Consider the following 25,245-nt stretch of genomic DNA (forward strand, 5'->3'; position numbering starts at 1 on the left):
TCACCCTCCCTGTCTTGGCCCTGCCCCTGGCCCGACTGCCCTGCTTCTTTGACCCAGAGCACTTGGCGATGAGATTGAGGTTGTTTTCTTGGGGGTGTCCCTCACTCCCTGGAAGCATATCATGAGCAAGGCTCCCCAGACACTTATCAGAGGCAGGGAGGGATGGAGAGAGAAAAAGGGGTAGAGGCCAAGGTATTTTTCCGAAAGGAGAAGAAATGAGCCAAACTCTAACAGACTGGCAGGACTTGGCTGGGCAGAGGAAAAGAAGGGGGACATTTTTGTGCAGCCTCAACACAAGTGGCCTGGACCTCCTTCCCAGGAGGGGAGCAGGGCCTAACCAAGTGTTCTTGGGCAATGGCAGGAAACAGGAAGATTGACAAAAGCCACTCTGCTGATTCTTCTGTGGCCCCAGGGCGTGGGGGAAGGCTGGACACTAACATGCCATGGACTAGAAAGAAGGACCGGCAGGCAATCACTCACTACCTGCAAGTCCAAGCAGCCACTAGGGGGCAGCCTTTGGTATGGGCTGATCCACAGAGGGGCCAGGGCTTCTCAGATGGGGTACGCCCCCTACAGAGAGCATCGCAGTTCTGACCTCAACCCCAGTACAGCTTCAGGAGGTGGCCGGGGGTGTTGGTCAAGAGCACAGCTTCAATGAGTCCAGGGCCCAGCTCCTTGCCACTTAGGAGCCTGGCAGCCTTGAGCACATCACCTAACCTCTCAGCCTGGAAAAAGGAGGTGACATCAGAACCGTCCCCTCACATTTCTTTGCTGTACATTGATGCACTTAAGCTCAAGAGATTAGAAATGCCCAATCCAAATGAGAAAGAAAGAAAGGCACAATCTGAGCCATTATTATTATTATCATGACCACGGAGTCTCCCCAGGTAAGGCCGTTTCAGAAAAGCAACTATAATAAAAAGAAAAAAAAAAAAAAAAAAAAGGAAAGCAGCCTGGCACAGGGCAAGAGACCAGCTTTGGAGCCACTGGCTGTGTGGCCTTCAGCAGGCATCTCTACCTCTCGGAGCCTCAGTTCCATCTGTGAATCGGGAATAACAACCACCCCTGCTTCATGGGGTTGTTCTGAGGGGCTGGTGAAGTGGGTTAAACACCCCAGCCCAGTGCCCTACGTCCTGGCTTCTGCGGCTGCCCCAGCCCCACGTCAGCCAGAGTTCGGTTACCTGCAGCTCGGCTGCCGTCACTTTGTGGTAGATGAGCTCCTCGTCCCGGCGCTTCTCCTGGGGGATGGTAATGTTAGCAGCGCCGTCTCAAAGTCCAGGATCTGCTGCATCTGGGGCGGATGGTGTCCTCATCCCCGCCGCCCAGTAGCTTCCCCAGCTGGACCATGTAGTTCAGGTATCCCGTCAGCACCTGGGGGATCCAGCACCCCCATCCGTCAGCACCTGCTGCCCTCTGCCCGCTGGACAAGGTGGGCAGAGCAGGCAGGGAGCGAGGGGGCTGGGTGTTTTACTCAGGAAACCCGCTGGAAACCAGCTGCAAGAATGATTTTGGGGACGGGGGAGGGAGCGGGATGGACTGGGAGTTTGGGGTTAGTAGATGAAAACTATTCCATTTAGAATGGATAAGCCATGAGGTCCTGCAGTGTAGCACAGGGAACTATATCCAATCTCTTGGGATAGAACATGATGGAAGATAATATAAGGAAAAGAATGTATATATATGTATGTCTGGGTCACTTTGCTGTACAGCAGAAATTGACACAACATTGTAAATCAGCTATACTTCAATAATAAAAAAAAAAGCCACCTCTGCACTGGCTCCCGTGCACTCAGGATAAAGCCCACACAGGGTCCCACGCTGTCCCGGTCCACACTCCCTGCTGGACCCAAGTCACGGGAAAGCCAGCGATGGCGCCATCTCTCAGTTCTTGGAAGACACTTCTTCTGAAGCACCCTGCTCTGCTGGGCCCCCAGATCTGACCGAGGTCCCCAGGTTGCTTTCTCAGCTCACCCTCCCCTTATCACAATTTGTCATCATGTCTCTAATCTGGTGGTTGGTGATTTACCATCTGCCTCCCCTCCTAGGCCCGAAGCCCCGTGGGGCAGGACCAGGGTCTCATTCACCACTATCTCCCCCGCCCCAGGCTCTTAGTAGCCACTGGCTCAATACAAGTGGGTGGATGCTCAGTACAAGTGGGTGGAATCGTGAATGGACAGATGACAGACCTCAGGCCAGGTCTCCCTGGGACATCATGAGAGGCAGTCGGGGGAGAGAACGGTGTGGGCTTCGGAGTTAGCAGATCGGATCTGGATGAGAATCTCAGCCTCACCTCTGGCCACCGGCTGTGTGCCCCTTGAGCAGGTGACAGAGTATCTCTACGCCTATTCCTTCCTTGGTAACAGGCCAGGTAAAAACAATACCGATGTGATAGATGACACAAATGAAGTTCAGAGCCGTTCGGTATCTGCTGGGTTTTGGCGAAGGCCAGAGGTGACGTGTATATCAGGCGGCTCCCCTTATCACCGCCTCACTCTGCAACGGGGCCAAATGACACCCCTGCAGGGACTGCCAGGAAAGTGACACCTCTATGCTCCTCTAGTTTTAAAGACTTGCATAGGTGTGGACACTGAGGGGACACCGAAGGGGACAAACCATGGAGACAGGTGGGCTGGGTGGGAGCCCCTCTCTCTGAAGAGACACACCCACCTTCTCATTTTCGGTCTTGTTCAGGTAATAGTCCCTCGAGGGTAAGCCCAGGCCAGACTGGTCCACCTGGAGAGAAGGGCAGAAGGGAGGGGATCTCGTGTTGCACCTGTGCACCCACACTGCATGGCCTCCGCCCACCCCGGGGATGGCAGGTACATGGCAACAGAGGACCAGCTTGGACCCCAGCAGGAGGAGCACAAGCTGGAAGCTGAGGCCACTCCTGGGCCGTGCCCCCAGCGAGGGACTGCATTCCTTCCCACCCACGTGGTCAGCCACAGGGATTCGGGGCCCTTCCAAAGGGCCAGACAGAGCCATCCTTGTCTTTAAACTCCTCGTAGGCTCGGCAGAGCACCTGTACTTCATTAAACACGTCCCAAGATGGTGAGCGGTTCAGAGCCACTCACAGCTGGGTCACCTTGGTCAAGCTACTGAACCTTTCTGATCCTTGAGTTTTTCTTTTTTTTAGGGCCACACCTGTAGCTGTAGCATATGGAAGTTCCCAGGCTAGGGGTCCAATTGGAGCTACAGCCGCCGGGCTATGCCACAGCCACAGCAACTTGGGATCCAAGCCACATCTGCAAACTACACCACAGCTCATGGCAATGCCGGATCCTTAACCCAATGAGCGGGGCTAGAATCTGCATCCTCATGGATCCTAGTCGGGTTTGTTAACCACTGAGCCTCAATGGGAACACCCCTCGGGTTCTTTATCTGGAAAATAAGGGAACTGTCTAACCCTCAGCACCGGACTGATGACTGCAGGAAAGAGTGTCAGGGAGGAGCCGGCTGAGTGCTGGGCCGGCAGTGAGGGTCCATGCCTGAGAGCTACTGTCAGAGGGCCACACCTTGACACACCCAGAACACATGTTATTAGAGTTCATTTGGTTGATATGGAAATGGCCACTCAGAGAGGTTGAGGCACTTGCCTAGGGTCACACAGTGAGCGAGTGGCAGAGGTGGATGGGAACTCAGTCTTCAGGACCCCCAGCCTGGGTTTCTCGCTTCTGCATCTGAGGGTGGGCACACCAAGGCTGGGGCTCCCTGGGTGTGCTGCGGTCGGCCTGGGGCAGGCTCTGGCAGGAAGAGATAGGCTCAAATGCCAAGGCCGGAGACCAAGGTGGGGAGGCCAGGAGGTGATCCCAGCTGTGTCTGGGAGTTGACATCCCTCCTGGGGCCCACAGTGACTCATCAGCACCCCTAAAGATTCACTGTGCTGCAGTGACCCCCATGTGCCCAGAGAAGGCAAGCCTCCCCTTTCACAACTTCTTCCTGCAAAAATCTCATCGCTGGGCGCCTCCAGAAATAATGGAGGTTCAGAAACTAGACGCCCGCCGCCCAGGGCAGGTCTGCCCCGACCCTGTTGCTTGCCGAACGCAAAACAGGCCCCGAGGTGGAGCCCATCCTCATCCCAGCCTCCGGGCCCCTTACTTGGATCACGTTGCTGTTGGAGTTCTTGGAGTCGGCGCTGACGTAGACGGAGAAGAAGGGCGAGGTGCGGTAGTGGGACGTGACCACCTGCAGGGTGTCCTGGAAGTTGTCCTTGTCCCAGGGCCCTGTGATGTTCCAGCCCCCGAGCTGCGGGGAGAGAGAGAGGGAATGGAGAGGGGATGAATGAGGCAGTGGGAGACCCGGGTGGGGATTCTGATGCTGCGGCTGACTTGCTCTGTGACCCCTGGTAGTCCTCTGACCTCTCTGAGCCTCAGGGGCAAATGAAAGGGACCGTCTGTCTTCCTTAGGGGTTTCTGACCAGCGAGCTGGAGACCCCGGTGAAGCAAAGACATAGCCTGGACGTGCGGGCCATGAACACACAGGATGGCTGCTCCCTAGGTGGCTGGGGACGGGAATGGGGATGGGAAGGAGACATTCCCTGTACTCTGGTCACTTTTTTTGGTCTTTTTAGGGCTGCACCTGCGGCATATGGAGGTTCCCAGGCTAGGGGTCAAATTGGAGCTGCAGCTGCCGGCCTACACCACAGCCACAGCAACACCAGATCTGAGCTGCGTCAGTGACCTACACCACTGCTCGTGGCAATGCCAGATCTTTAACCCACCGACTGAGGCCAGATCGAACCTGTGTCCACATAGATACTAGCTGGGTTTGTTACTGCTGAGCCACAACAGGAATTCCTACTCCGTTCACTTTTAAATACTCAACTATGTGAATGAAATGCCTTTGAAAAAAATTATTTATTTATTGTTTTATGGCCATGCCCGCGGCATAGGGAAGTTCCCAGGCTAGGGGTCTAATCCGAGCTGTAGCTGTTGGCCTGCACCACAGCCACAGCAACGCCAGGTCTGAGCTACGTCTGTGACCTACACCACAGCTCATGGCAACACAGGAGCCTTGACCCACTGAGCAAGGCCAGGGAATTGAACCTGCATCCTCATGGATACTAGTTGGGTTTTCAACTGCTGAGCCACAATGGGAACTCCCTGAATGTAATTCCTATTAAGGCAGTAATTCAATTGTGCCTGCAAAAGAAAGGGTCCATATTTTTTCAAAGGTTGATGAGTTAAGGTCTACTTGAGTTTCTCTCAGAGCTGGGACTTCTGTCATCTCCTCAGTCGTCCTGGTTGGCTAAGTGCTAGCCCGTGGGACCTGTGCCAGAGGGGAGGGACTGTCCAGTCCCCAGGGTCCACCGCTCCACACCCTGTCGCAAGGCCTCTCCTGAGCTGACCCACGGGTTGGGCCTAGAGGGAGTAGAAGGCCCCCCTGAAAACCGTTCCTTCTGGCAGCCTGGCCAGCCTGGGGCGGCCCCCTGCTGGAGTCCATCCTGTCGGAAGGTGCTCAGGGGGATGCAATCTGCTCCGGGGGCTGGGGGGGCCCTGAGCCAGTGGCCCTCCTCACAGGGAGGGCTCTGCTTCTGGTCCCAGGCTATTGGTCCTTCCAGAACAGACCCTTTCTGACCTCTGACACACAAACATGCCCTCTGAGGAAACGGAAGTAGCAACACAGAAAAATGTTTTCCCTGTAAATATGGGCCCTGTCCCACTCACAGACGCCCAGGCAGACATCTCGCAAATACACACAAACCTTCCCACTTACACAGAGATATGTGAGCATATGTGCATGTGCATTGCAAATACACACACACAATCACTCAGACAGCCTGACACATGTCAGCAGACAGACTCTATGATCCAGCTGAGTGAGGTGGCTGGAGGTGTGAGGTGGCCAGGCCCCGGTGGTAGCTAAGAACTGGGGTGGAAGCCAGGGGGACAGGCAGGTGGCAGGGGCAGGAAGAGATGGGGGACAGGGGACAGGGGGAGAAAGAGGGCAGGGGGAAGAGACAGGAGGAGATGGGGGCAGGGGGAGATGGGGGAGGGGCGGGGGGAGATGGGGAGGGGCAGGGGAAGATGAGGGCAGGGGGACACCCCAGGGGGTTCACCTTCTCAATCAGCTCCATCAGGGGTTTGGCTTTGAGCTCCTCAATCCTGGTTTCGTTCATACACGCACGGTAGTATACCTGGGCCTTCCTTTCTGCCTCGCTCACACTGGCTGTGGAGTTTTCTGGAAGGACAAGGGACAGCAGTTTGCAACATGCCGCCATGTGCATGTTGGGTAGCCCTCGGTTGGGGAGTCTCTCTGGGAACCTCGGTGTTCTCAGCTGTGACAAGAACTTGGACTTGGGCCTGTCAGCGCAGGTGGGGAACATGGTCACAGCGGGGATGTGACCGCCCATAAGCAGACGGAGTGAAGTGGAGGGGCCCTTGCTTTAGCTGAACTGACTGTAAGTAAAGAGAGGAGATCGTGTTCCCCCCCTTCTGCTGGACGGGCTCCCAGATGTGTCCCCGGACTGGCAGCAAGGGCCACCTGGCAGGAGGACAGTCTGTTTCCTCTACTGGCCAGCGCGTGGCCCAAACACCCCTGCCTGGTGCACGGGACAGAGACCTGTCTTGGTTTTCAGATCCCAATGACCTTTCTTGTGATAAGGACTGGACTTGGACGGAGACTTTGAAGGCCTCATTCGTTATGACTTGTGTTTCCGCTTCTTCCTCCGAGGGGCCAGGCAAGTTCATCAGATTCAGAACGGACTTAGAGGCCATTTGCCATGTCCCGTCCCATCCCCCACAAGCAGCATCTCAATTCCTTACCCCAGGACACTGGGAGCCTCTGTCCCTTCTTGTCCTTGGGGCCCTGGCCTGGATGCCACCTGCTGTATATGCACAAGCAGGGGCAGGAGCCCGTCCACACACAGCAAAGGTGACTGCTTCCTGCTGTCCAGGACACGAAGGATCTGCCATGGGCCAGGGCTCCTGTGCCTAAGCCTTCATCTCAGAGCTCTGCCCAGACCCCACCGTGGTCCCCCATGCCCCCATTCCCTCTGTCCACCTTGCTCCCTCCCTGGGGAATACCTCACTGCTCTGGCCACGTTCCCTCATCTCACACTCATGCCTCCTGGACCCCAAAACGCCTTCCTTTGCTTCTTCAAAGGCTCCGGCAAACCCCGCCTCCTCCAGGAAGACTTACTGGCGGAACTTGATCCGCTCACTCACTAAGCACGTGCTGGTTGCTTACTCTGTGCTAGGCTCTGTGCAAGCTTTGGAGAACAAAAAAGACAATGTCCCTGTCCCCAGGGAGCTTCCTTTCCTGGGTGAGGACACAAACATCGAACAAGTAAACCCACAAAGAGAAAGCTCACCCTGGCCTTCTGCACAGGATGCTGTCAAACCCACTCGGCCTTCAAGGCCTCTCTGAGGCCATCTTGCCTAGAAAGCTTCTCCTGAGAGGTTCATTTATGAAAAGCCCCACCATTGAGCACCCACTGGCTGCCAGGCGCTGGCTTGGGGACGAAGTTTTACAGACATGAAAAAGAGCCGCTCCTGCCCCCAGGGAGCTCATGGTCTAACAGTGACACAGGCATACAAAGACAGGACCTCAAGACAGCGTAGTCCTGGGCTTAATGCAAATGGTTCTGGTTCTGACGCCCAGAGAAAATCACACCCTTTGGTGGGGTGGGGAGGGGCCGAGGGGGTGTGTGTCTCCAGAGGGTTCTACTATCTGAGCTGCTGCTGAGAGATGAAAAGTTACTCACCAGGTAGAAACAGAGGGGAAGGGCACTGGGTCTGGGGGGTGCTGGACAGCGTGAGAAAAGCAAGGCAGCGTGAAAGGGCCATGCCCTTCGGAGAAAAGAAATGTTTGGCGCAGGGTGTGACGTTCGGAGAAAAGTCTGGCGCAGGGCATGCCCTTCGGAGAAAAGAAATCTGTTTGGCGTAGCCTGTTCCAGAGGCAAGAGTCATTTCCTGACCAGTCTAATCAGCTTCCCCAGCCCTTGTCCCCAGGGCTCCCCTGCCCCCCAGTTCTTAGCATAAACAGCGACATGATTTTCACTGATCAGAGAGCATCGGCCCTGATTTTGCTGGAGTCAGGGCGACAGCCCTGAACAGGGGATGGGACCAGCCTGGGGCTAGTCTGAAGGGAGATATGGAGGCACAGATCCAGGGGCCTGCAGAGGGTACACACAGCCCTGGAGATCCCGGGGGACCTGCTGAGCCCTGGAAACTACCTGCGTGTCCCCCCAGGCCCTACTGGAAGGGGAGCGCAGACGTGGAGAGGGCTGGACTGTGCCCAGCATCTCAGACTCAGGAAGCAGAACATCAGGAAAAGCAAAGGGGGCCTTCCTGAGGCCTCGTTGCTATGGCAACCCCCCCCTAGCAGCTAGGCTCTGGAAGAATCGTCACTGCTTGCCAGGCCCCAGAAGCCGCAGCCTACTGCTCACATCTGGCTCTGGCCATGACCCTGAAATGCCCAGCCAGCGCTGGGGGAGGCGCGTTCTGTGTGCTCTGGCCCATGAAAGGGCCTGGCATCTCCCTCCTGCACAGCCCCAAGGCCGCGGAGATAAGAAGCCCAAAGAAAGGTTCCCGAGGAATAGCCTGGCTGCGCTCATTACAGCAGGTTCCAGCTCCTCCTTTCCCTGATGCCGCCACCGTGTGCGCAGCCCCGAATGACTGCTGGGGAGAGGGGTGCCTGGCCTCCCTCTCTCCTTCACTGGGGGGTTCAAACGCCCCCTCCTCCCTCCACACCCCGGCTGTCACCTCCATTCACTCTTCCACAAAAGGCTCACTGAGTTCCGAGGGCCTGGTGGCTGCTGGGCTGGGTGTGGGGGAGGCAGTGGGCAACACGGACTCTGGCAGGCCAGCCGGACAGCAAACGGTCATTGCAAGGCACCTGCTCACATGTGGGGTGACTGCTTAAGGAGAAAGTCTGGGGGCCTTGAGAGGATGGCGGGGGAGGCCCAGGAAATCCTGGCCTGAGCTCTGGGGATGAAGGATGCCATGAACATGGAGTAGATGGGGCTGGGGGCTGGGCTTGGGCTGCCTTGCCCTCCAGTCCATGTCCTAGTGCCCCCTGCTCCTCCAGCACCGGCCGGGAGCCACACACAGTACCCTCAGCATCGTCTGCTGAAAGAATAGAGCCAGGGTCTGCTTCTGACGAGGAAGGATGCTGTATCTGGGGATTGAGAGGGTGATGCGGCAGGTGCCTGGCAGAGACTTGCCAGCAGGAAATGAGGTAGGTGGGGCAGGAAGGGATGGGAGTGTGAGCCCCACCAGGAGTTAGAACCCCCTGTCTTCCCACGGTGATGGTGACACTGGCTGGGGCAGGAGCCCTGGGGGGGCAGGTAACATTCCTCCACGCCCCCACCCACCTCCCTCTGGCTCATGGAGCCCATGGGACAACCCACAGCACCCTTCCCCACGGTCCTTCCTCCTCACTCACAGGGCACTCACTATGTGGCAGGCTCCTCGGGGGACAAGAGCCGGGGGAAGCTGGCCAGGTGGGAGGCCACAGCAACAGGCCAGGTGTGCGATGGTAGGGGCTTGGGTCAGGGTGGCAGCACAGGAGGGGTGAGAAGCAGAGGGAATATTAGCAAAACAAAGATTCTGCCAAGTTTGCTGAGCAAGGTGGTGCTGAGATGCGGAGCTGGGGGTGGAAGGCAGCTTCTGGGTGTGGAAAAGGCAGCTCAGGTTCAGACGCTTTAAAAGGCAGCTCAGGTTCAGACGCTTTCGCTTTGAGATGTCTCTGAGACATCCAAGCGGAACCCTGGGGGGGAGTTTACAGAGCTGTTGTCTCGAATACTTTTAGTTCAAAAAGGCACTGGAGTATACGAATTCCTTAAAATTGCCTAGAAGGCCCCATAACCTACCCTCAACAGGGGCCACAGCGCTCCTAAAGAGGGAAGAGAATTAGCTCCTGAATGTCAGAGACACCTTACTCTTTTATGTACACACACTATAGAAACAAGTCTATCTGTGGTATGAAAATTTTAGGGAGGGGGCAGTCATAAAAAAGAGTTGAGGGAGTTCCCGTCGTGGCGCAGTGGTTAACGAATCCGACTAGGAACCATGAGGTTGCGGGTTCGGTCCCTGTCCTTGCTCAGTGGGTTGACGATCCGGCGTTGCCGTGAGCTGTGGTGTAAGTTGCAGACTCGGCTCGGATCCCGCGTTGCTGTGGCTCTAGCGTAGGCCAGTGGTACAGCTCCGATTCGACCCCTAGCCTGGGAACCTCCATATGCCGCGGGAGCAGCCCAAAGAAATAGCAAAAAGACAAAAAAAAAGAGTTGAGAAATACTGCCCTGGGTGATGGGGCCCTGCCTCTTTCCACTGCCAGCTCCAGCCTGTCTCCTGCTCCCTCCCTCTCGCTCCCACACTCCTACCCCAGAGCCACTGTGCTCACTGTTCCTCTTGCAGGCCACACCCCTCCCCTCCCATCCCTGTGGTCTGTTCTCTCTTAATTCAAGTTCTGCTCAAATGTTCCCTCCTCTAAAGGCCCAGCCTTCCTCATCGCCATGGCAGCAATGACTTCTCTACCTGGCCCTGCATCCTACCTGATTTGTTTTTCCTCCAAGTCCTAATTCTTCAGTCATGGTATATAATTTTTCTCTTCTTTTTGCCCACACCCATGGCATATGGAAGTTCCCTGGCCAGGGATCGAATCTAAGCCACAGCCCTAGCAACGCCAGATCCTTAACCCACTGTGCCGGGCCAGGGATCAAAGCCATACCACCGTGGTGACAATACCGGATCCTTAGCCTGCTCCGTCACCGTGGGAATTCCTGTTATTTATTTACTCATTTATTTGTTTATGGTCTGTCTCCCCTGCAGGAATGTAAGTGCCACGAAAGAAGGTTTATTCCTTATACGATCCAGGCACCGAGCCCTGCCATGTGGACAGTGACAGGATGTAACTGGAGTGAATGAATGAAGGGGTGTCTGGAGCTCCACAGAGAAAGGCAGCGATCATTTCAGCCTGATGGAGGAGGCTTGGTTTCAGAGTGAAATCAGCCACACACAGTCTTCTCCTGAGGAGAAGCTTGGTTTCCTTAAAGACACCCCTGCCTGAAGCTCCTGTTGTGGCCCAGCAGTAACCAACCAGACTAGTATCCATGAGGACGAGGGTTCGATCCCTGGCCTCACTCAGTGGGTTAGACACCTGGTGTTGCTGTGAGCTGTGGTGTAGGTCGCAGATGTGGCTCGGATCCTGCGTTGCTGTGGCTGTGGGGTAGGCTGGCAGCTGTAGCTCCGATTTGACCCCTAGTCTGGGAACTTCAATAGGCTGCAGGTGCAGCCCTAAACAAACAAACAAACAAACAAATCCCGCCTGTATTAAGTTCCCAGAAGTAGGGAGCAGGCAAGGCTGGGAGGAATCAACGGGCAACAGGGTGGCTTCTGGGACCCAGCCCGGGGATTTTGGAGCTGGTGGCACTTCCAGGTCCCCAGGAGGATGGGAACAATCTGGCAGCCCCAGGACGGATGATAGGACTCTGAACTGCCTGGGTACTTCCTTCCAGAGACTCCGAATGCCAGAAACTTCCTCAGTCACTTCCCCAAAGTCCCAGAGAGGAAAGACAGCATACCATTTAATCGGCCCACTGCTTCCTCTGGGAGTTTTTATTGGAACAGCCTTTCCCACCTCACGCCTGGGGAGGAAACCAACGCTCTGGCAACTAGGCGGCTGCAGGGATGGGGGTTCCCGGGAATTCTGGGGCACACGCACCCCGGACCCCCTGTACTGCAGACGGACCAGAGTATATGAGGCCCCGGCTCCACACCAGGGCAGCACCAGTGTTTGTTTTAGATAAAACCACAGACACAGCTCAGTCACAGGTCTCAGGAGCCCCAGCTGGGAAGGGTGAGAGGGGATCTGATAAAGAGGCGCCTTTGTCTGCAGGAGAACAAATCACTCCAAGACCCTTCCTATTTGCTGGAGATTACTGCTGGTTAGGCTGTGGGCTGAGGTCTTTTCATCACCAAGCTGACCCTCTGGGGTGGCTACTGTCCCTCCATCTCACAGAGAAGGGAAACAAAGTCCAGGGAGATGCAGGAACTCGCCCAGGGACGCAGAGCTGATAGGCAGCAGGCTGGAATTTGGACCCAGGTGCTTTGAAGCTTCCCTGAGAAAACGAACTGCTTCCCCTGTGCGTGGGTGTGGCTGTGTGTGTGTATCTTGTCACAGCCGTTTCCACCAGTGGGTGCCAATTTATAGGCAAGAGGCTGGGTAACTGGTCCAAGGTCACAGCAGTGAGTGGCTGAGCCCAGAACAGAGGCCAGAGCTCTCTTGGCCTCCCTTTCCTCTCTGGAGGGTTGGCTCAGAAACCTGGATGTAGGTCTGAAGCAGTCCAGCTGCCCCTAGGAAGCCCTGGACACTCACCCCTATCTTTCGATCAAGTCACCAATCAAACCATCTAAGTGTCCCCCAGACACGAAGAAGAGCCTGCTACTGCAGGTGTGATATTGGATAGAAAGCGGCTCTTGTCCACAGAATTTCTTATTGCACAGGAAGATGAAGCTACTTTAGACAGTAAATACTGCAAAAAGAAATCAAAATAAAAATAGAAGAGATGTCATAGGGTGAGATGCTTAACTACCAAGTCACCGACATGGATGAATTTAATGCTACTGGAATGATTCTGTGTTTCTCAGGGAGACTGGTGTCCGGGGTAGAGAAAGCGAGATTGCTTTTCTTTTCTTTCTTTTTCTTTGTCTTTTTGCCTTTTCTAGGGCCGCTCCCGCGGCATATGGAGGTTCCCAGGCTAGGGGTCAAATCAGAGTTGTAGTCACCGGCCTACACCAGAGCCACAGCAACAACAGATCCAAGCCACGTCTGCGACCTGCACCACAGCTCACGGCAACACAGGATCCTTAACCCGCTGAGCGAGGCCAGGGATCGAACCCGAAACCTCATGGTTCCTAGTCGGATTTGTTAACCACTGCACCAAGATGGGAACTCCAGAGATTGCTTTTCTTTATGGAAACTGTGTTGCCCAAATCATTACAACAAGCAGGCAACGATTTTTTTTTGCATGCATTAATCGTAGAATATAAAATATGTTAAACACAAGTACACAAAATATCATTGTAGCTCAAGCCTGGAGCGGCCCTTTGGTACCCACAGAAGGCATTGATGTGGAAGAAGCAGTTTGAGAAAAGTCTTGCAGGATTGGGAGGGGGTGGGGTAGGTATTCTAGATGGCAGAATAGTCTGTGCGAAAAATGCAAGCTGGAAGGCCTAAGACAAGGCCGAGCCTCGGGGGTGACGGGTCCAGCTGTATCTTTCCTCTGATGAAGTGAAGGTACACTCTTGTTTCCCCAAAGCCTTCGAGGACAACCCAAACTGGCAGTTTGGGAGGGTGGCAGAGTGTCTTTCGGGTGAGGCATCTGTGTCTCACGCAGCTGAGGTCACCCCCTCCAGCCAGCTGGCTGCCGGGACATGCCATGGGGGCACTTGGCCCAGTTCAACCCACCTGCTACAGATCTGCCCGGATGTCCTCCGAGGGAGCCAGAACTTGCCCAAGGGCACATGGTGAGCTGATGGCAATAGCTGACACAATCCTCACTGGCCTCTGAAGGGTCCTTCTCCTCCTAGAGAAGCTGCCCCCAGACCAGCTTGGACAGCTGGGCGCCCGTGCGTGTCCCAACCCCTGTCAGTGCCCCCTCCCTTCCGAGGCCTACTGGCTGACCCCTTTGTCTTGGGGGAGCTGAAACCAGCCTGGTCTTGAGCCCAAGAATGCACAGGCCCACGCTCCTGCATATTTTGGTCACCCACTCATCACCTTCCTGCCTCTTTGGGAGTTTCCAGGTATCAAAGTCCCCAGGTATCAAAACCCACAGATGAGGGGCCGTTTCCAGACTAGTTTCTGGGAGTGGGGGTGGGGGCAGGGAGGGATGTCAGGACATGCCTTGTAGGAAGCTCTCGATCGCCAGGACATGAGGTGACCCCAGCGTCTGTGTTCATCAGGCCTGGGCCAGGTCTCGCCTGGCCTGGAGACCTCAAGCCAGCAGCTGTGGGGGAAAGGAGGTTGGTGAATCGTACTTCCAGCTACTCCGTGACCTCAGTGTGCATAGCGCAGAATCAGTAGAGAGAGGATAGCGCTCTGAGGCCCCACAGCTCTGGGGCTGAACCCCAGCTCCACCATTTCCTAGGAAATACACTTCCTTTGTATTTGTGAGTCTCATCTGTAAAATGGGCAGAGACAGCCTCCTTTAGGGCCTGAATAAAATAACACCAGTAAACAACCCACACCTCTTTCCTGAGTACAGGGTCTGTCACTGCTGCTGTAAGAAATAACATTAGCAATAATTACTCTTTCTTCGGCCCCCCAACTCGTCCTTAGAGCATCCCTGCAATGCTGAGTTGGTTCCCACTTTACAGGGAAAGTGCTGAGGTAGGCTAAGTGGCCTCTCCATAGTCTGGGCTGCCACTCACCCATCACCCTCAGAAGGGTGGCTCTGCTCTGCTGAGCACCCATTAGGCACCAGGCTCCATGCTGAGCACTCTGACCCATCATATGGAAGACAGCACCCATAGGACCTTGACCGTTAGGCGGCACTGTCACCCCCATTTTACAGATGGTGAAACGAAGCTGGAAAGAAGCTGGGCCACTCGTCCAAGGTCACACATGATAAGCTGGCATACCCAGGCTCCTGATACCACCAGGCCCTGGCCTGGGGGTCAGGGGCTTGAAGGCAGGGTTCTGTTTGTTCTGTGCCCAGCTTCCTACCCATACCTTGACCCTCAGGGACAGGGTGGATGTGAGGCCAGAGCCCACGACTTGGAGGCACTGCTCACGGGCCCTGCTACCTGGGGGCGGGGTAGGAGGATGGGCTCAGTCCTGGCCCAGACCCAAGATCCTTCCAGAACCAGCAGGGTCAGGATCCATGGGCACCCAGCACAAGGGTGGGTTCTGGGCCTGACTGGGGAGTTGGAGGGCCCGTCCGCCTTTCTTCCCCTGTCCCCTCTTGGTGCTAAGTGCTCCCCTGGCTGAGGTCCCCTCTCCACTGTGGACTGGCAGGGGTCCTTGACCAGGTTACCAAACCCCCTCAGTTTCCCCATCTATAAAACGGGAACCAGGAGTTCCCATGTGGCTCAGTGGTTAACCAACCCGACTGGCATCCATGAGGCGCGGGTTTGATCCCTGGCCTTGCTCAGTGGGTTAAGGATCCGGTGTTGCCGTGAACTGTGGTGTAGGTCGCAGTCGCAGCTCAGATCCAGTGTTGCTGTGGCTGTGGTGTAGGCTAGCGGCTGCAGCTCCGATTGGACCCCTAGCCTGGGAACCTCCATATGCTGCAGGTGTGGCCCTAAAAAGACAAAAAGACAAAAAAAATTTAAAAAATAAATAAAATGGGAACCACAGTTTCCAGGGTAGCTGTGAGGATTAAGGAGGCAGTGCCTAGTACAGAGCACAGCATGAGCAGACACTCGGCAAGCATCAGCCTCTTTCCTTCTCTCCTTTAGGCTCTCAGTGCTCTGTGCATCCTGCAGGCTCTCCCCCCAACAAAACAGGCAGGGCGCCACTCTGTCCCTGGTGCCTGGATGAGGTGGTGTGGGACAGGGAAGGCCATGTGACCAGGAGTCAGGCAGTCCCAGTTCTGACACCTCCTAGCCTGTCCTAGGAGCTCTCTGGAATTCAGTTTCCTCACCTAGCGCGTGTGATCAGCAGCTTTCTAGCTCCCACCCTATGGGCTCACATAGGATGACATTTACAAAGGAGCTCTGTAAACTCAGACGTGCTGCACAAAGGTCAGGAGAGGATAACAACAGTAACACCAACACAGACAGCAGGACCACAACAGGCCCGGCCCCGGCAACACGCTTAGAAGATATTTTCCCATTTAATTTTCATAACGCAGAGGAGGCATGGTTCCCATCGTACTGATGAGAGAAGAAGCCCAGAGAAGTTATGTAACTGACCTAAGGTCACAGAGTAAATGGCAGAGCCAGGACTTGCACTAGGTTCTGGTGATTGCAGCAGAGGCACTAGCCCATCTTGTTATCATATTTGGACAATTCTTCTGCTTTGGTTGATGGTCCCTGACCAGCCCCGGCTACGTCTTTAGGTGCTGGGAAAGGGACATCACTGAGTTCCAGTCTGGCTACCACATACGTGCCTTTAGATCTGAACTGAAAGGCTGGGTCCCCTTTCAGAGGCAGCCAGGCAGGATGAAGCAGGCAGGGGTTTTGTGTTCCTGACACGTGGAGCCCACCCAGTCCCACTCCACCCACCCCCTGCTCTGGTCCTTAGGGAGACAAGCAGGGGGCTGCCAAGGGGCTCTGCCCAGAGGTTGCTGGGGACCAAGGAGAAGCGGTGGGGGATTTCGTCCTGCAGCAGCCAGGCCCCCGGGGGCTGAGGTGGGGAAGAAAGGAAAGGTCTCCTTAACCTGGTTTGCTGATTGCTACTTTCATCTAAAAGAGTTGCCTGAAACTCATGACTGCAAATTAGAACTCTTTCTTATCTCATAGGAAGGTTTCTGTCCCTTTGAGATCTGTTTCCTGTTAAGTGTCTTCTTCACTTTACCTATGTTTGAGTATCACAAGGTTTTTGTTTTGTTTTTTTCTTTTTAGGGCCACACCCACAGCATATGGAGGGTCCCAGGCTAGGGGTTGAATCAGAGCTGCAGGTGCTGGCCTACACCACAGCCACGGCAATGCCAGATCCGAACCTCATCTGTGACCTACTCCACAGCTCAAGGCAATGCCGGATCCTTAACCCACTGAGGGAGGCCAGGGATGGAACCCAAGTCCTCATGGATCCTAGTCGGGTTCGTTAACTGCTGAGCCATGATGGGAACTCCCGAGTATCACAAGGGTTTTTTAAAAATTTTTTCTTTTTTGGCTGCTTGGTGGCATATGGAGTTCCTGGGCCAGGGATCAGAGCAGAGCCAAGCCACAGTTGTAACCTATAGAGCCAAGCCACAGTTGTAACCTACATCAAAGCTGTGGCAATGCCAGATCCTTAACCGGCTGTGCTGGGCTGGAGATCGAACCTGTGTCCCAGTGCTCCAGAGACACCACCGATCCCATTGTGCCACAGCAGAAACTCCTCATCCCTCTCACTGGTGTTTAAATTACTTAATAAGTATGTCAAATCTAAGTTTTGTCATTAATGGATTAATTGACTGGCTTTGCATGATCTAGCCTCTCCAGCATTTAGGGTCTCAGGATGAGGCGGGGGTCAGCAGGAGATGGGAATGGCAGAGGTCCTGGCTGCTGAGGGGTTCAAGTCAGGACTCTAGAGGCTACAGCATGGGGCATTCTGATTCCATATGGACAAGCATCCCAATGGGCAGATGCTAATTCAACAGACATTACATAAGGGTACAGCTTCAAATAAGGTGTGAGATTCTAACCTGGGGATAAAACCACCAACACCAAGGTCAACTAGAGGTGCTAAAAGCCTAACAAGGTATGAAGACAAGAACTTTGGTTCCCTGGCTCATCATGCAAACCTGATTGCCACGAGGTCCAGGAAGACTCCTGCTGACCATGAATAGCGCTCAGATAAACCACTGTTATAGCTCCATCAGCTCACCACCTTAAAATCTGACCTAGAGTGCTCAGCCTTTCATTCCTTTTCCTTTTTTTTTCTTTTTTTTAGGGCTGCTCCTGCAGCATATGGAGGTTCCCACGTTGAAATGGAGCTATAGCTGCCAGCCTACGCCAGAGCCACAGCAACACTAGATCCAAGCCATGTCTGCAACCTACACCACAGCTCACGGCAACACCAAATCCTTAAGCCACGGATTGAGGCCAGGGATAGAACCTGCGTCCTCATGGATGCTAGTCAGAGTTGTTTTTGCCAAGCCACGACGGGAACACCCTTTCATTCCTTTTCACAACCTGCAAAACTCAGGGTCAATACTAGTCAAAAACTGAGCCTCAGTTAAAGCCACAAAAGCAACGACCACAGCTACCAGTTCCTGTACACCTACTATGTGCTACACATACCGCGTTAATGCTTCATACTGAGAGCTCTCTAGTTCTCGAAACTCTGCAGTTTGCATAGTATTAGTCCTGTTTTTAGAGATGAAGAAAGGGAGGCTCAGACAGAAGAAACTTACTCAAGATCACACAATGAGTAATGGGGCCGACATTCTAACCCAGTCTCATCGACCCCAAAGTCTCCCCATTCCGCCAAGCTCTTCCTCTAACGGGGCCTGGCCATGCAGGTCCAGCGGGCAGCCCTCCTCTGCAGCCCACCCACCAGATCCTGCTAGGTGCTTACCGAGGAGGTGCTTGATGATGGCCTGGTTGTGTTCCCAGAGGTTGCTGAAGGTCCCCCAGCGTGAGTGGCCATCGGGCACGGGGTTGGCTTTGATCCAGCCGCCACAGGCGTAGGTGAAGAAGTCCTGGCAGGGGTCCACCGTGGGGTCCATGGAACTCAAGATGGAGCTGGTCACTGAGATGCAGGCCTCACTTAGGCACACAGAGGGGGTTCCTGGCAGGGGTCAAGGACAAGAGGCCGGTGAAGGGCAGGGAGGGAGGAGGCTATGAGAATATAGTGCAGGGGGCCTGGGGCCCGGGGGTGCCACACCCCACCCCAGCCAGGACCAAACAGATTTGGAACTGGACATTCCCTAGACCACTACAGAGAAAAGATTTCAGTAGATTTACAATCTCCGGGCTTATAAAGTAAGACCTCTGTCTAGCTGCCTGAATTCTTTCCATGTCGCAGGTGCAACACCGAGGTTGCAGATGAGGAAATTGAGGCTCTGAGTTTAAAAAGTACCTAGAACCAAGGTGCTCCCTTTAATCAGTCCGTAAATATTCATTGATTTTTTATTATTATTATTCTCTGATGCTCAACGAACTCGTTCCCTCATTCAGGCATTCACTTATTCAACAAAATAATTACTGAAAATCTTTCAGCTTCTTTGCTGAGTGCAGTGTGTGTGTGTGTCTGTGTTGGGGGGTATAAAAGGCATAGTCTTTTCCTTCAAGAGCTAACAATTTAGTTGCAGATACACATATTTTAAAAGAAAAGTCAAAAGACAACAGTAGGAGAAATGTCTGTCATTTATTCCACACACATAACCTGAGGATACCTTGTTCATGCCAAATGGGTGATGCAGACCAGATGGTGCCAGGACTTAGGATGCAGGAAAGACTCTTTGAAATAGAAGGAACTAGAAAAATCATTCCCCATGAGTAAAAGGCAGGAGAGTTAGCTCATGCAATCTTCAAAAAAGCAAAAACGAAACAACCCTAAGAGATCACTTTGCATAAGGTGATTTTACCCATGAGAAAACTGAGGCACAGAGAGCTAAGTACCCCATTCAGCAGCTAATGGGGTTTGAACCCCACTCTCTCTCTGCTATGCCTGCTGCAGGCCTGGAAGGCTCTCCGGGAGATGACGAGCCCCTGCTGCTGCTGGGAGGCAAGGCAGCGCAGCTGTCAGGTGCCCGCCTGAGGAGGGATGGTACTTCACGCAGGTGGGCAGTGGGGAAGGCTGCCACATCCTACGAGTGCCCCCCAAACACGGGGAGCCGGTTCTCACGGCACATGGGGCGGAGGCATGAGGAGGGGGCTGGACCCTGCGGCGAGGTGGATCAGGGGGCTCAAGCAAAGGCACCAAACTGTGGGCAGCCTTGGCAGTGGTGCAGGCCTGCTGCCCAAGCTGACTGGCAACCAGAGGGACTGTTTACTGATCCCGGTGCAGCTTCCCCATTTGAAGATGAGGAAACTAAGCCTCTGAGTGAGTGAACGGGCCCAGGTCCCAGACTGAACCCGCCCGTGCTGCCTGGGCCTCTGCAAGGCCAGGTCTCCCGCTCTCCCTCACCACCCCTGCCCGTCCCGCCAGCGGCTGCTGTAGCCCTTCTGGTGCATCCAGCTTCCCCACTGCTCAGGGAGGGGGGCGGCAGGGCAAGCCTCCTTCTTAGATCAGGGTTCAAATCCCAGCTTTCTGCCTCGGCCTCAGGCAAGTGACCTCATTTCTCTGAACCTCGGTTACTCCATCCAGAAAAAAGGACAGCAGGATAGATTTCACGGCGATGATGAAACGACTGACCCTATGGCTGTGGGTGGGGGTGGGCTGAGCTTTCTGGAGTCTTAGGGTCCAGTGTTCCCAGGCCAGCCTTCAGAGAGCAGAAAGGATGCACGGGCTGGCTGGGGCTGGGAAACACAATGCCAGCCAGGGCTGGGCGGCCTGTGGGCCCATTAACATCTGCTGACAAACCCTGAAGGCAGACCAAGGCCTCAGAGGGGCCGTACAACAGCCCCAAAATCAGGGTGACTCTATTTTGAGGTAATTACTTGTTTTGAGATGATGATACAACAGTTAAAAATTGTTGTGCCATTGCGCCTGAAAATAGAGAAAGGAAATGGTAGGAGACATGGCGCCATTTAAACTATCTCTGGATGAGATCTTAGAATTGCCTGACCTGCTTCCCCACTAAGGGAATGTACTAGAATCTTTGTGGGGGTGGGGGGAAGAATTTCTGTAGTTTGAAAAAGCCTATTCACTATTATGATACAATGGCATAGATGGAAAAGGAAAAGAATACCTATTGTTTTTATACAACAAACCACAGGAAGTCAAGCTTGACAAAATCTTGGCTGGTGGGAAAACCCAGAAGACAGCTAGTTATAAGACGGTGACTATCAGGGAGCAAGACACATCAGAACCGTGTGTGTGTGTGTGTGTGTGTGTGTGTGTGTGTGTGTGTGTATGAGAGAGAGAGAGATTGATGGATTATTTGTAGTTATCATGGGGGACTGGATTTTATTTTATTTATTTATTTGTTTGTTTGTTTATTTTGTCTTTTTAGGCCTGCACCCACGGCATCTGGAAGTTCCCAGGGCAAGGGTCTAATTGGAGCTGTAGCCGTGGGCCAACGCCACAGCCACAGCAACGCAGGATCCAAGCCACGCCTGCAACCTATACCACTGCTCCCAGCAACGCCAAATCCTTAGCCCACTGAGTGAGGCCAGGGATTGAACCTGCAGCCTCATGGTTCCTAGTCAGATTGTTTCTGCTGTGCCATGACGGGAACTCTGGGACTGGATTTTAAAACAAAATAAGAAACCAGTCCCCAGGAATTAGTCTGAGAGGCTTCAGTTCTTCACTAAGTACCTCCTCTATGAGGCACAGGGCAAGGGACTGAGACGGTACTTCATCAATAATTGCTTGATGATCTAATTCTTTTTTCTTTCTTTCTTTCTTTTTTTTTTTATGGCCACATGTGTGGCATATGGAAGTTCTCAGGCTAAGGGCTGAATTGGAGTTGCAGCTGCAGGCCTATGCCACAGCCACAGCCACACCAGATCTGAGCCTCATCTGCAACCTACGTTGTAGCTTGCAGCAACACAGGATCCTAACCCACTGAGGCCAGGAATTGAACCTGCATCCTCGAGGAGAGTACGTCAATTTCTTATCCCGCTGAGCCACAGTGGGAATTCCTGATCAACTAACAGTTTATTGGACTGCAGATCCTTTACCAAGGATCCTTGGCCCTGCAGGTGCTTAATGTATATTTGATTAATTCATAGCTTCTGAACCCCCTCATCTCATGTTAACACCTTCAAAACTCAGCTTAAGCTCCCTTTCTTTGGGGGAACCTTCCTAGACCTTCGACCTCCTCTGGGCTCCTTGGCAGCCTGGGTGTCCACTATTTGAGTACAGACTATTCTGGGTCATGGCCATCTCCTTGTCTACCTCCCCCTTCAGAATGTGAACATCAGGGAAGGACCAGCCTCTGACTTGCATTTATATTTCCTGTGCTCAGTACTGAACTTGGCACCCAGTAGCTGCCCAATACATGTTTACTGAATGAATGAATGGGTGAGAGAATGAAAGAGCTTTGTTTAGCATTTGGTGGAGTAGTGACTACCTTTCTCTCTCTCTCTCTCTTTTTTTTTTTTTTCCTTTTTAGGGCCGCACCCACAGCATATGGAGGGTCCCAGGCTAAGGACTGAATTGGAGCTGCAGCTGCAGGCCTACGCCACAGCCACAGCAACACCAGATCCAAACCGTGTCTGCAACCTACACCACAGCTCCTGGCAATGCCGGATCCTGAACCCACTGAGCAAGGCCAGGGATGGAACCCGAGTCCTCATGGGTACTAGTTGGGTTTGTTAACTGCTGAGCCACGACAGGAACTCCAATTATTTCTTAGGCACCATCTAGGTGCCTGACATACAGTAAGCACTCGTTAAATGTGGAATGAAGAATGAATGAATGAATGAATGGAGTGCTTGATACAGGAGGGATGTGAGGATGACTCAGATGAAATCCTACCCTCTCTCCAGGCCCCTAAACCCCTTCCCCATCCTGGTCCAGCATGGCCACTCACACAGGCCAGCATATTCAATGAAGGCTTGATTGGTTGATGCCTGGAGTTGATGCTCCCAGATCCTGTGAAGGATCATGATCATTCTGCCGGGATGAGTGCCAGGTGACCGAGTTGATGGGGTTAGACTTGGAGCAAAGTCCCACGAGCTGCTCAATCAGGGGGCCTACCGACATTGAAAGCTGGGTGTCAGGGCACAGGGGCCTGAGAGGTCCTGGAACTGACTGGACCTTCATCCTTATTTTTTTAAAACTTGGATCCACCCTTTTCTTTCTTTCTTTTTTTTTTTTTTTTTTGATTTTTAGGGCTGCACTGCAGCATAGGGAGGTTCCCAGGCTAGGGATCGAATTAGAGCTGCAGCCTCTGGCCTATGCAAGATCCGAGCCGTGTCTGAGACCTACACCACAGGTCACGGCAATGCCAGATCCTTAACCCACTGAACAAGGCCAAGGATCAAACCTGCGTCCTCATGGATGCTAGTCAGATTCGTTAACCACTGAGCCACGACGGGAACTCCGGATCCGTCCTTTCCAGTTCCTAACAGCTACTGAGCACTGACTGCGTGTGAGCTAGGATCACGCAGTGAGCTGGCAAGTGTGCTACATACACTTGGTCAGACCCAGAAACTGGCTTCAGACCCTTGACAGCAGGACATAACTGGGGTTTGATCCTATTGCTCTACCAGGTAGGACAGAGAAGTACAATTACAGAGGGCCACCAAGGTCCCATGGCACACAGAAAGACAGCCGTCCGTGGGCCCTAACACACACGGGTGTGTACCATGAGTTACAAAGGGAGGCAGAGCCCGTGCTCTGGGGCCCACCTGCCTGTGGCCGAAGTCCAGTGACCCCACTCCCTGCTGCACTAGCCACATGACCTTGGGCAAGCGGCTTCGTCTCACTGCCTCAGTTTCCTCGTGCAGAAAATGGGGCCAGAAGCAACCACACCTCCCAGGGTTGCTTCGAGGAGGAAATGAGATTACATCTGTAAAGGAGAGGTGTGGTATTCGGTACATGGAAAGTATTCCGTAAACGGAAGCCATTGGTGCTATTTTGTTGGAACCAAGGATGGAGACCAGGGCCAGCCTGTGTCCAACCAGCACACATCCTAACAATAATAGTACCTGGAGCTAAGGTTACAGACATCCTACCGGGTACCCGTATGTGATATAAACATTATCTCTAATCCTCAGAGACACCCCCGCACTGAGCACTGTCTTCCTTATTTAAGGTAGAGAAGACCTGGGCTCTGAGAAAATGACTTGTCCAAGGTCACACGGGCAACTCGTCACCAGGCCAGGATTTGAACTCACATCCTTCTGATTCCAAAACCTTAACACTGCCTATCCGCCACCTCCCTGGTCTCATTCTGTCGCAGCCACCACAGCCGTCCAGACCCAGCGCTCTCTGTGGCCTTGGAGGCCAGTTCCCGCTCGAGCGAGGAAGCCCCCTAACACGAGTGGACAAAGAGCTGGGGGATAGAAGCCAGTGAAGCCCACGACGCAACCCAGAGGCACCTACTTGTCCGGTACTGGACGCCCAGCGCTGCCAAGCAAGCCACCAGTCCTGCCGCCAGAAGTACCACCAGCACCACCAGCCGCTTCTCCACCTGGGTCCGCGCGGCCCAGCACCTCTGGCCACTCCGGGGACTTCGGAAGTTCACCTGTAGGGAAGGAGGCAGGAAGGGCGGGGAGGGCATGAGCCTGGGGGCGCCCCCGCCCAGGAGGAGGGGGCCCCTTGGCGGGCCTCGGCCCCGAGGAGCCATCAGGGCCACTCCCCTGCCTCGGGGTGGTCTGGTTCCCACAGAATCGGTCCTAATCCAGGAAAGGAACCGCCACCCTGCTCAGCAGCTCAGATTCGCTCCTCAGCATCAGAGTTGAGCAGCTCAACCCAGCTGGGTTTGTGTTTTTTTGTGTCACCCGATACGGGTAAAAGGAAAAAAAAAAAAAAGGTCAGCTTTCCCCTGTGTCTCCAGTAAGGAGTTCAAAAAAAGAACAGGATGTTTGGATGCACAGGCATCCAGTGAGTGTCCAGCTGGGCTTTCCTCAGAGCCCAGCCTCAACAGGGCGGGCGACACAAACAATCACCAGGATGACACGACCACAGCACACGCTTCCCAGGGGCACCGCCATCCTAAGCCAGTGAAATCTGCCCAGTCCCATGAGGGCCGTGGTCTTAGTTTCTTTTTACACACGAGGAAACTGAAGTCCAGAGAGGTGAGGCCCTTGCCTCGCATCACACAGCTAAGGGGTAGAACTCAGACTTAAGCCCAAGTGTATGGATTGCAGGGCCCGCCTGTGGGTCAGAGATTAGAGTCGGGAGAAGTCAGGGGAGATGCAGTGGAGAAACATCTCCATTCGGGCAGATCCTCAAAGGGAGGGGGAAAAATGTCCGCAGCTTCACAGTCCAGCTAAACAGGAAAGGAGGCACAATAGGAGGAAGCAGAGGGTGTGACAGGGCCTTCCAGGCTGAGGAGGGACATAGCAGCCAACAGCACCCAGAACCCTCGGCCCGGCCCTCACACCCAAGGCCAGCTGGGGACTCCCCTCTGTTCCACAAGGTGCTTCCTGCAAAAGCCACGGGACAGGCAGGATTCCCTGAAGGTGGGGTTCGGTTCAGTGACATTGCGGCCATGGGCCAGCAGTGGAGCCCCAACTCAGGGCCACACTGGAAGCACCGAGGGGACAGATGGACTCCAGGGCTTCCAGCTGCTCGCAGCCCAGCAGGGAGGCAGATAAAGAAACAGACTGGGGCGGTCAGGGGTTCAATCATGGAAGGCTTCCTGGAGGTGGGGATGCCTAGACTGGCTCTTGAAGAATATGTAGAAGCTGGCCAAGTGCATGGGGAGGGGAGGGAAAACGAGGGCAAGGCCTGGATCCTAAGGGGAGCTGTAAGCCAGGTTATAGTCCAAGGATGCCTTCCTCAGGGCTGGAGAGATGTGGTAAGATTTTCTCTGGGGAAAAGCCTCAATAGAGGGAGCAAGGCTTAGAGGGGAATGGGCCTAGAGGCAGGGAGACC

The 25,245-nt window shown here is 54.1% G+C and overlaps 1 protein-coding gene across 1 annotated transcript in view; it reads right to left on the minus strand.

Annotated features, from left to right (window-relative positions):
* ECE1 (endothelin converting enzyme 1) overlaps positions 1 to 25,245 on the minus strand; it is a 57,506-nt gene that overhangs the window by 23,684 nt on the left and 8,577 nt on the right. The window contains 8 exon segments of the mRNA XM_021097679.1: positions 1,182 to 1,261; positions 1,264 to 1,299; positions 1,302 to 1,371; positions 2,668 to 2,733; positions 4,096 to 4,242; positions 6,056 to 6,177; positions 18,166 to 18,378; positions 23,749 to 23,890. Of these exon segments, the coding sequence (XP_020953338.1) occupies positions 1,182 to 1,261; positions 1,264 to 1,299; positions 1,302 to 1,371; positions 2,668 to 2,733; positions 4,096 to 4,242; positions 6,056 to 6,177; positions 18,166 to 18,378; positions 23,749 to 23,890 (876 nt within the window).

Source organism: Sus scrofa, chromosome 6 (assembly GCF_000003025.6).
Source record: "Sus scrofa isolate TJ Tabasco breed Duroc chromosome 6, Sscrofa11.1, whole genome shotgun sequence".
NCBI lineage: Eukaryota > Metazoa > Chordata > Mammalia > Artiodactyla > Suidae > Sus > Sus scrofa.